The sequence below is a fragment of the Poecilia mexicana genome, unplaced genomic scaffold (assembly GCF_051168715.1).
Source record: "Poecilia mexicana isolate PSO_F unplaced genomic scaffold, ASM5116871v1 scaffold_13, whole genome shotgun sequence".
NCBI classification, from domain to species: domain Eukaryota; kingdom Metazoa; phylum Chordata; class Actinopteri; order Cyprinodontiformes; family Poeciliidae; genus Poecilia; species Poecilia mexicana.
The window spans coordinates 24,243,758-24,255,944 of NW_028263382.1; the positions used below are offsets into that span (position 1 = coordinate 24,243,758).

General features: G+C 40.5%; 1 protein-coding gene across 3 annotated transcripts in view; it reads right to left on the reverse strand.

Annotated features, from left to right (window-relative positions):
- limk1a (LIM domain kinase 1a) overlaps positions 1-12,187 on the reverse strand; it is a 52,484-nt gene that overhangs the window by 34,625 nt on the left and 5,672 nt on the right. The window contains exon 1 of one of the 3 annotated variants that reach the window (XM_088011918.1): positions 8,284-8,843. The exons of 1 other annotated variant lie outside the window; for it this stretch is intronic. In XM_088011918.1, the coding sequence (XP_087868044.1) occupies positions 8,284-8,327 (44 nt within the window). In that variant the 5' untranslated portion in view covers positions 8,328-8,843. Of the gene's footprint in view, positions 1-5,396; positions 6,205-8,283; positions 8,844-12,187 lie in introns of those variants that run through there. One more of the 3 variants, XM_015002734.2, reaches the window with a different exon arrangement.

Below are 12,187 nucleotides of genomic sequence, written 5' to 3' on the forward strand. Positions count from 1 at the left end.
TAAACTGTGTGAACAAATGAGTGGAGGTAAATCATCCGTCCCACATAAAAGCAACACGGCAACACAGTAACTTGTGAATTTTTTCCCTCACATTTTCAAAACAGCATTTGAGGATCCTCGGAGGAGATCACTGCTGCCTGCAATTCATAAATCATGATTTCAGGGTTTATATTCGATGCTTATGAAAGACAAACCAGATTTTAAAGCCCCCGTTTCTGTTTTCACAGTTATTTCTACCTGATTTCTTTCTTTAACAACAAACGTTAAAGAAATTCACAGTTGTTATTGCAACAAAACAACAACAAAATTCAACGTCAGCCATGGTTCTAACATTTAACATTGAGATAAAAATGCATCCAATCAGACTCCCCTTATCTTTTCTTTTACAGCATATTGTATCTGTTCAGAGGATGCCAGGAAATGATGATATTTTTAGCAACAGGGTCATCAGGTCCAATTTCAGTACCGATGCAAAGATTCAAACTTTGACTGATTTGAATCTGGATGTTTGAGCTAAAAAGTTCAACCCCAACAAAATATGAATACGGCTATTTTATGATATGTAAATTTTATTAAATGGTGTAATAAAATGTAAACACAGCTGAGGCCAAAGCCATCCGTGTCGTTGGCAGATTCAGACTGAAGATGTGTTATAACTGAACCAGAGCGTTTTCACTGGATAGGAAATAAGAGGAATGTCTCAAAAAAGTAAACAATTTAAGAACATTTTTAAAACAAACACTTTTACTTACATTTTATAAAAAATAAAATCATCTTCAGCGTTGGAAGACCTTCATGTTTTCACCCAATTCTTCAGCTCTCTCCACGTGTTCTGAATCAGGACTCAGTCAAAATTACCGTTTTGGTGAAATAAAGTGATTATTTCAAACACAGGGTATGAGTAAAACTGTTCAGGTGCCTTTATGATCTTTTAACTACAAATGCACCTGAACATATGGCCGATAGTTGCAACAGTAAGGTTGACATGTTGCCGACAGCGTACCGTCCTCTGATGGTCAATCCAGCAGGAAAACACACCAAGTCAGAGCTAAAATCATCCCAAACTGGTCACCAGTTTGATTTCACCAGATCTCTATGTAACGGAGAACCTTTGGCATGTGGTGGAATGACAGATGTGGATTTTCAGCCTAAAACTGTTTGATGGACCAAAAGTAAAAAAATAAAAAAAAATCTTGTTGAACTCAATTGAAGCACCTCTGAAGGGGGAATCTGATATGACCCAAAGTTTACGTCATAAAGTGGCTGAGATACGGGTGTTTTGGTATCTTGTCTGGATCTGATTGGTAGCGGTAAAACCGAGATCAGAACATTTCAGTCAAAAGCTAAAGGCAGCACAACGCATGAAGATATCCAACTGGGTCTGATGTAACCGTGACTGTGAAACTCAATGCCTCGCAACAAGAAAAACAGTTTGGTCCGACTCCCACACACACCAACCACACTCCCTGACCATCATCTACCGGTCAGCATTTATAAGGTGTGACTGTGTGTGTGTGTGTGTGTGTGTGTGTGTGTGTGTGTGTGTGTGTGTGTGTGTGTGTGTGTGTGTGTGTGTGTGTGTGTGTGTGGATTTAAAGCCACAGGCCACTGAACGGCACAGAAGGTGAGGCGGCTACAGGAAGCAGAAGGGCTCAAAAGGAAGCGGTGCGACGCGCACAGCCGAAAGATTTACGAGGAGCCAAACCCGTCCACCTAAGACACACACCCACAGACGTGCACACACGCTGCTCTTCATGAAATATTAAATGTGCCTTCATCTCCTTCGCGCTCAGGAGGACATCCATCGCCCGTATCTCTGCCGAGGCAGCAGAAAAGCTCTGCGTAGATACGATCAATAAGCCGATACTCCGATCTGCTCCATTAAAAACAGGAAAGATCAGGCGGTCAGCATTAAGCGTGGGGATCTGATGGAGATGAGAGTGTCTACAGCCAAGATGGAGTCCTCACTGATGAAGAGAAAACACACACACACACACACACACGCACACACACACACTGGGGGTGAAAGTCAACCAGAGGAAATGTCAGCCTGTCTGGGGGTCGATCCCAGTCAGACGAGACATGAACAGACGGGGATTTCTGGTCTAGAGCCAAACTCTGTCCACTGATGAAATGAAGGAAAAACCTCCAAACTGTCTCAGGTAAAAGTTTTCACCTGTCATCCAGGTATTTAATCCTCCTCCTCCTCCTCATTACCATCATCAGCCAAACTGATTAGCCTCTGACGACAGCCTTACCAGAGTTAAACGGGTTTGGATTAGTAAGCTTTAACTAATTACCGTTCCCTGCAGACACATTCAATTCCCACACTCCCTCCCTACACTTTATCAACCCCTCCGCCTCCTTCGCCATGGTAACCCAGGATGCCACGGAGATGATGTCAGCCTCAAACGCATAAAAACACTCGACATTACCTCATCTCCTTCTGATAAGCCTCCCTCTGTGTCTAATGGGCGGCTTCAGACTCATTCAGGAAGTCCCACAGCCAATCAGACCTCATTCTGATGTCCTCACCTTCAACTCAACAGCATTTACTCTGACGTGTGTTTAACATCTTTCAGTCTTGAACGCAGCGGCGACGGGCCGTGCATTTAAAAACAGCCGGCTGAACAGACCGTCTCTTTATCCGAGTGCCTGTTCTTTATTCAGGCAGCAAACAGGAGTCCTAGCAGCCGGCGAGGGAGTGAAGAGCACGCCAGCGCTTTTCTTTGTGTCTGCTGAGCTTCGCCGGCCGTCAGCACGGTCAGTCTCTCTCCTTCCAGAGCGGATGAATAATAAAAGGTCTTTGGGAGCCACAAAGAGTGTCGATTCAGCTCCAGGCGGGGATTCAGGCAGAAAGGCAACAAAACAAAGCCGTTTACCGACTTATATCGTTTTGGTTTTTAATGCATTCTTTTATGTTTTCAAACTAAAGTTTCATTTTACTTTTACAACTGAGCAGATGTGAGACTCTCAACATGTTGTCCTTTTAGTTGCTGCATAAAACAAAACCTGAAGACAACCATGTCTCAGATGTAACGCTTAGTTATTGTAAGAAGTTCAGACAGATTTAACCGGATTTATCCTGACGGTAACACCTTGGTGGTAAAGCCAAACTCAGCCGACCAATCAGACACTAGAGATAACGCCGCGTGATTTTAAACCGTTCATGAAGTGAAACTCAGTATGAACGATTAAGGTCAAAAGTGATAAAGGTACAAAAAATAAATAAATAAATTAGCTCTTTAATCTTTTATTTTGAAGTCACATTGAGGATTTAGGAGTCTAGACTCCATCGGGTCACTGTGCAACAAAAATTTAATTTTCAGAGTGTGATTAAAGTGTAGAGCCGAGAGCCGAAGGTTAGAGCTGACTGAAAGGCGATTAATCAAAATATTCCACCGAAGAGGAAGGGTGTCTCCTCCTCACAGAGAACGGCATCGGCTTGAACGAACTCGAGGTGATGGAGGAGGATCAGAGAGTTTAATCCATCGGGAAAACACTGATAAATGCATGAAATCGAGGAACAAAAGTGACAAAATTTACAGAAACAGGAAACGGCCAGTTAAATGGGACTTTAACATAATACAGCATTCAGTTATTTTAGAAAATCCCAAATATACATTAGCTTTGTTCTGAAGTCTCGTAATCTCTGGACGTATTATTGCATTTTTCTAACAATGACTGTACTCTCCGGATGAATCTCAGCTCCTCTGTGTCACGTCCCATTTACTCCCCAAGGACGAAAAGTTTCAAATGAAAAGTTCCTAGAGTGTAAAATAAATCTTCCAGATTATTTTAGAAGAATGATTGCCTCTAGTGACTTTCTGAAAACAATTATTTCTGAACATTTTTCTCCACTGATTAAATCTACTCAAACTAAAAGGTGGATTTTTCTATTTTTATGTGCTACTTTAAGGTGCAATAGCAAAAGATTTATGTCTGGAGGTTTCATGCATCGACAGCAGGGATTAAATAAAAATGGAGGAAACTTTGCAATTCAGAAATGGAAAATTAAAGGAAGTAATTTACACACACACACAAGCAAAAGGGTGAAATAAAACAGGAAAAATCAAGCAGATTGCTCTTTTTCAGTGTAAATGTTCCCGTTATGACATAAAATACAATTATTAAAAAATATTTATTTGTGACTTTAGCGCAAAATGAGGAAAAAATGTGAAAGGACATAAATGAAAAAGAAGTAATACTTCTACTGTTTATTTTCCTAAGATCATTTCAAACATGGACGTTTAACTTTTACACCGGTTCTGCTAGAGAAGTTGTATTTTTGTGTTGTGGTTTTAGTTTTGATTCTCATTTCCAGGTTCTGTTCTCCAAAAGTTTCTGAAAATAAAATGTCACACAAAAGTTTCTTTGGCAAGCATCTCATGCATCGAACAAGATAAAACACCCAAAGTAAAAAAAAACAAACAAACAAAAAAACAAGTTTCCTCTCTGACAATCTGGGTTATCATGATGACACAAACAGATCCGAAGCAGTCTGGTGAAGGCGAAGCGGCTCGCTCACAGTGACAGAGATGAAACAACCAGACCGCACATGAGATGTGAGTCACATGTTTTAGCGACGGGCTTTTATTCAATGTTGCACTGACAAAACAAAAATAGGGAAGCCAAAACTAATTTGGGGTTTTTGCATCCCGAGTTAAAGACGTGTGATGGAGGCGGCGGATCGATGTGCGCTCTGGGTTTTGGGGAAGTAAGACGAAGCTCAGAGAGAAATGAGCAAATCTCAGCCACTACACACTTCTGGAAAAGTCTAAAATAATGATGAAAATGAAAATAAAATAAAATAAAATAAAATACCGATTCGGTTCAATTCAATTTAGCCAGTTTCAGAGTTTCACATTATAACAGGAAGGGAAAAGCACGTATTTTCTGCTTTCCTATAAAAGTTAATCAAGCTTATTCAGGTGCAAACTCTCAGTTAGAGAAAGAAAGATAGAACTTTTCCATGTTTAGTTTGGTTAATATGACATATCTGTAAAATTTAAGGAGAGGACAGAAACTCTAACAGTGTAATTAATGTTGGTCAATGCTCGTCGTACCTGTAATCTGACACCTCAGTCTGGCATTTTGACACTTTTATGGCTAAAATAAGAGCAAAATTTGAACCACACAGAAAATGTAAGTCTGTGAGTTTCTGTTCTGACTGAACAAAAAACACTTTTGCAGCATCTACAAGCGTCTGCTGGATCAAAAATAACCACCTACGTACAAACAGGATGTCTTACGGCAGATTTGTTTATTTAACAGCTAAAGTTAAAGACTCAAAGTTTGATAGAGACTGAAAACGTGAACCAGATCAGCTCGAGTTGAGCTTAAGTTCAGCCTTCAGGTTAAAAGTCAACAAACACAGAGAGAGACTTGGTGCTTACAGGATCGGCTGCTTCCCTCTGCGCCGGCTCTCTGCTGACGCGCCGCTCCGCGGAGCAAAGCTCTTGTTTTGACAGTTCGAAGAGAGACTCATGTCAGCGGCTCTGATGTTCAGCTACTGCAGCCTGGCTGTCAGAAGCATCAGTGTCCCCGTCTCTCTCCTTATGCCCAGTCCCTCCCTTCCTCTACTTCCTCTATAAGCTAAATCGAAAGAGAACAGGAGGGGGGGAAGGTCACGCTTTTTTTTTTTTTTTTTTTTTAAATCTCCCGTTTCCCATCCTCTGACCCTGTGACGGTTCAGGATTCACCCGCCCAAGCTCACTTCGTCTCCTTCCTAATCGCGTCGAGGACTCGGCCCATTTCCTGGACCTGTCGATTTGTCCTGGCAGCACAAATCAAATTTCCCAGCTCTCCATCATCTGTTGAAGCCTCCCACGTCTCCCTGGATAATCAGACATGGCTTCCTCCTTGCAGGGGAGCGAGGCTTTCTGAAAGACGAGGGGAAGCGAGGCAGCAGATTTCCTTTCTCACACATGGTGAAGTGTCACCTTAATGAAATCTCAGCAGCCACAAATAGAGATGCAAAAGCACTGATGGTGTTTTTACTTCTTTATGTTTTTTTCACTTTCCAATCAAAAGTTCAACGTCTTGCCATGCATAATTGTAATCAATTGAAGGAGTCTGATGCATTTATTTGCTCCCTCGTCTTTGCACAACGGCTCAAGCTCAGTCAGATGGAAGGAGGGAATCTGTGAACATCAGGTTTTAGCAATTCTAAATTGGTTTCAGGTTTGGACTTTGACTAGTCCGATCTAAGAGAAGGATAAGCTTTGATCGAAGCCACTCCTCTGTAGTTCTGAAAGAACAGCTGGTTAATTACACACAGCTGAACTTTATTTCCTAAATATGTGATTCTGAATGCAATTAGCAATGTTTTAAATCGTCAAAAATCAAATGCAGGGTTTGAGACGTATGCTTTGCTGAGGATAATTGTGTAATTTTTTTTATGTTCTGTTGGATTCAAAATTTAAAACTTGCATTAAAAACTTGCAGAAATTAAGTTTTTTGTTTGTTTTTGCATATTAACACAAGCCAGGGAGTATAAATTATAATCTTTTCAAGAAAACAGTAAACTGCTATCGGCCAGTAAAAGCCTAATTGGTGCATCTGAACAGCAGCTTCCCTGTCCGGCACCACAGACAAGATCTGAAATTTTAAAATATGAGCCAATTAAATACCAACAAAGATATTAAATATCAGTATCAGTACATATTTATTTATATTTCAGTTTCTGAATTTTCTGTTTAGAAACCAATCCAAGTTGCTGAAGACAAACTTCCCTTTGTTTTTGTTGCTGCTGTCATTATTTAACACATTACAGGTTTTGTTACGATGCGCTGCATCAAGACGAATCTTTTAACTCAATGCATTATTCATCACATGATTCGTCTCCTTCAGACTCTGTTGCCAGGCAGAGTTTCCCTGCAGATGCTGAGTCACTGCAGCTCTTTATGATGCCCGTCAGAAAATCCAACTAAGACTTGTTTCTCCCGAGAAGCGAACACATCTGCATGCTTTTCCTCTGCAAGGTAAACATGCTGCACGGCTCAGGACAGCAGATCCGGTGTCAGTCTGTCCTTGAGGACAAACCGGCCTTGTCCAAACATTTACTAGAAGAGCTCACACTGAGTATTTACAACGAATGTGGGAACAAAAAGGCTGTTATTTAAAGTGCAAAGTAAGCAGCAGACTGTGGGGTGACGAACAGGGCAGCGACTACAGCAGGTGTAGTTTTATAGTTGGAGAAGATGGAGGGCTGCAGAGTGCTGCAGGGACACTGCAGTACTCTGCTTCTGCTTTTACAAGCAGGCAAAAAAAAAAAAAAAACTTTATTTACAAAAAAAAGCCTTATTTACTGATGCACATTTCTGATGCTTTTTACGAGAAGAAGCCTGCAAACCAGAATAGGTTTTAATATTTTTCTAGTTATTGATTTATGTTGCAATATTCATCAGAATAACTTTAAAAAACATAATGACTCTTTTTGTATTAGAAGTTTTTCATCTCTAATAGTCAGCGGGATAAAATAAATACATGTAATGTCTCAAACTGTCTTATAAAATATTCGTCAGGCGTTTCTTCAACTTAAATCTCCTGGAAAACATCTCGAAGGTAAAGAAAAGCTGCCACATCCCAAATTCCCCAAACTGTAAAAAATTATAAACCTCTTCAAAATGGGGTTTGTCAAAGACAAAGAAGGTAAATTACATCCTGTGTTGATGTCAATAGAAGCTCTTCATGCTGCAGCACAAACAATAAATAATAACACTGCCTCTGAAGAGACAGCAGATGACATTACACTGCAGGATGCTGTGATGGAAGCAGAGCCCAGTGGAGAGGGATTTTTATGACCAAACCGGGTTTTTTCTTCTAATTCTCCAAACTGTTTTTCTCGATTTTGGAGACACAGCAGCGGAGACGGTTCTGAACTGTGTGGTCGCCACGAAGGAATCGAGTGAAAACGTGTGACGGGAAGAGAAACAACTTCATTGGTTGCCATGCCTCAAACAACGACATTATGTTGTAAAACAGCCGATCTTGGTTAATCTAGAGATTCACTTGTCGTCAACATTTCTAAAGACTCAAAAATCCAAAAACTTTGAACCACTATTTTTGTGACCTTTGACACAATCTGGATTCAGGATCCATTTGCATTCAGACTGAATCTTTCCGTCCGGTCCCGTTTGTCGCTGTGCTCATCCCTCATTTAAACAGCGCTGCCGTTTCTGTCCCAGCGGCCGGCTTCACTGTCGATGCGCGTCAAACGTCTCCTCTGAGACGGAACCGCAACAAAGCAGGAATACGTTACAATCAATAGCTTTCACTTACTGATGGAAGAAGACTTTCTTCAGGCTGGTCATAAGGAGATGCATCTCAACTATAACAGCTTGTTTTGGTGGCTTGGGAAAGAAACAAACTTTGAAATATGCAACAGAAAGCAAACAGAAAGCAGAAATAAAGGGAAAATATTTAGCAGCGGGAGCTCGGCTCCATTTTCCCACGAAGCCTGACCAACACTGAGGCTATTTTAAGAGGAACATTTTCTATTTTTCCACCCAGGGGGACGGTTCTCTGGGTACTTACAACCACCCCCATCTCTAATCTCGCTTTCTTTTTCGCTGAACCCAAATATGCTAGAATCTAAACAGCATATCTGCCAGTGAAGTTACCTGAACCTGCCCTCTTTCCAGCATCCAGTCATGCGTTGCTTAGAGAAATATCTTCAGTTTTTCCAGAGAAAGGAACTTTCCTCTGCGTTCTGTCATAGCATGTCACACAAAGAGGCCAGAGGTTCAGTCTGATATCCGACACCTCAAAGGAGAGACGCTGAACGGAGCTGGAAAAAGCTTCTGACTGACGCTACGATTACAAAGAAATGCAAAGAAGTGTGTTTACCGTCCCACTTAAATATCCAAATGAAAACTTGTGGAAATGTTTTGCATGAATGAATAGAGACGAGCCCCAAGCCATCATCCACATGTTTCTGGATGCCACACACACACACGCACACGCAGACACACACACACACACACACACACACACACACACACACACACACACACACACACACACACACGCACACACACACACATGTTTGTTTTGCTATCTTTGTGGGGACTTTCCATTGACTTCCATTCATTTCTACTAATTTCTACAGCCTAAACCTTACCTTTACCCTTTTCCTAACCCTAACCATCACATACCTAACCCTAACCCTAACCAAAACTCAATTCATACCTTAGCCCTAACTCTGACCCCTGACCCAAAAACAGGGTTTCCCCTCGTGGGGACCAGGCTCAGGTCCCCACGAGGAGCGATTGGTCCCCACAACGTAGTATATGTCAGGAAAATCGTCCCCACAAGGTATTACAAACAAACGCACACACACACACACAGACACACACACACACACACACACACACAGAGCACAAATCCTTTAAAGACTCTGACCTCTGCACGGATGCCCTCCTCAGGTTTCCCATTCAGACTTCCGCTGGGAGGAAATCATTAATGGCACATCGAGCTGCCAGTTTTCCACCCGGCGGCAGCAGCCACCACGCCAATGATCAATCGGCTCAGATGAGTCCGGTTAAACCGGCACAGACGTGCATCAGGCATTAAGCAAATCAATGAAAAGCAGCATGGGAGACAGGAAGCGTGGCGAGGAGTCAGGAAGCTGCTGCAGCTCTACTGGAACATCTAGTGGCAGATGACAATAACATCGAAAACAGGAAAAGGTTTAACTTAAACTCAAAGCTCCAGCACTGAGAACAAGTTTTCTGACTTAATACGAGTTTTCAGCTGCTCTTGTTAAGGTTCCTCTGCTGTTTAAACGACAAGCTTTACACATCATTTCCAGGTCAAACATGCATAAAAAACTGGATATTCAATCTGGAAGCTGCAGGCTGCATTATTTCCAATTACCAGAGATTTCAAACCTGTCAGCAGATTATAATCTCTGAATCTGATCCAACCTTCATGTTGGTCAATGACCAAAAGATTCCTGTTACTAAAAATAGGCTGAATAGAAATTTATGAGAAAATTACCAGTTTTCCTTCAAGATAAAGATCTTACCTTAGGTTTATTTGAGAAATGTGTGATCACCATCACTGGTTTCAAAACTCGCCGAATAACTTAAAGGAAAATAACAAATCTTTGCACGTTGAAATCGCATCTTGTTGTGCAAAAACGTTTTAAATTGTCTGAGCATTTATCAACTTGAAAATTTTTCCACTTAAATGAGATCATGCAAGTGTGAGACTTCCAGACAGATGGTGGCGCCAAAACACACAGATGGATTAAAAAAAAAAAAAAAAAAAACACACCAGTGTGGAGAGATGAGATGTTTTCTGAGCAACAGAAATAATTTATCCCTCAGGAAGAACAAGTGTACAAAAGCTGCATCGATATTCTGGTCAGAAACTCTTTCACTCATCCTTTTTGGTTCTTTTCTTCTTCTGTACAGACATATAAACCAGTGCATTATATCACCCCATCTGGCTGAGCTGAAAATAGTTTTACTGAGACGCAAATTCCCACAGCGGCCCAACAGCTTGCACAAAAAGTTAAAAACCTTAATGGTGCAAACAAGATGAGCTGTTCAAATAAAGTGGGGCTGAATTATAAGGATGAAATGATTATTAAAATATTTGTCAACTAATTTAGTCATTGATTAATTGTTAGCTGCAGTGTACAGATTTAAAAGGCCATTTGTTCAAAGAACAACCTGAGAGCAGCAATTAAGACAAAACTGCACTATATACATATATACACATACATATGTAAAACTCCTATTAATCACTTTTTGCCATCTTATTCCACTTTGCGCAATAAAATATTTACTTATTTTCTCATTTAAAAAAGGAATTAAATTATTTAGTTTTTTTGCATCTTTTAATGTATTTCTATGATATAAATAAAAATCTGCAGAATGTGCCAATTTTTTTTTTATCTGATCAACTGATTAACCACCAGAAAAGTTGATTGCTAAAATAATTGTTAGCCCCAAAATAAACACTGGAAACTAATTTTATCCCAGAGGTTTTCGTTCGTTTTGTTTTGCTGCATGGCGGTCCACCTTCTGAATAATTTAAGACAACACTGAGGCTCTGAGGAAAGTGAAAAAAGGCACACATTAGCAAAAAGGCGTTGTGCAGATTTCACAAACACATGCATATGAATAAAAAGGTGATTGAGTGGAAAGTGAAATCTACAATCTGTTGGGTAAAGTATTAGATTTACTCTCTGCAGGCCAGTAGTGACAACATGACCAAGAGACAAACTCCACCTCTACGTCATCTACATCACATGTGTCAAACTCAAGGCCCGCGGGCCAAATCCGGCCCGCCATAGCTTTTTATGTGGCCCTCTAGATTCTAGACTGAACACCAAGTGAGCTTAAATATGTTATCAATTAAAACAATGCTGTTTTTATCTGTTTACTGACAAATTATTTCAATCAGTCCCTCCAGTTTTTTGAAAATTATTGTGGAAATTCACACAAAATCAACAAATCCTAGCACTTCTTTTTGCCCTGAGAGTTTATTGTAGATTTTTCTCAAACTGTTCTTACTTGTACTAAACAGCTGCCTCAGCCTTAATTGATGTCTATAGTAACGATCTATACAGCTGGTAATAAAAAGTTGCATCTGCAGTAGTAAATAAGCGCAAATATCGGAAATATTTCCAAATTAGTACCACAAAAAAAAAAATCACAAAAAGTATCACAAAATCCTGGAGGGACTGAAAATCCATCCATCCATCCATCCATCCATTTTCCTTCACCCTTGTCCCTCAGTGGGGTCGGGAGGGGTGGACTGAAAATATGTCCAATAATATTATTTAATTTTAAGAATTCATTAATAATTTAACAATTTAACAGGTTTTATCAATACATTCTGGCACAACTGGCCCTTTAAGAGCGTTCACGATCTTGATTTGGCCCAAAACAGAAATGAGTTTGACAGCCCTGGTTTAGGTGGAGGAAACTCTGCTGTAATATAGTCAGGACTTGTTCAAACATCCCATCAGTTTCCTGAGTAAACACAAAGGCCTGCTGCTGCTGCTGCTGCTGATATGACGGTGGATCGTTAGTGTGACTGACAGGAGCCGCAACGCAACATTCCTGCAAGCTGCACCGAGGCGTTCTCTGGACAAACAACCTCAAATCTGATCCTACAGGTAAACAGTTAATATTTTCTTTCTTTTTTTAAAATAATTATATCAAAAATG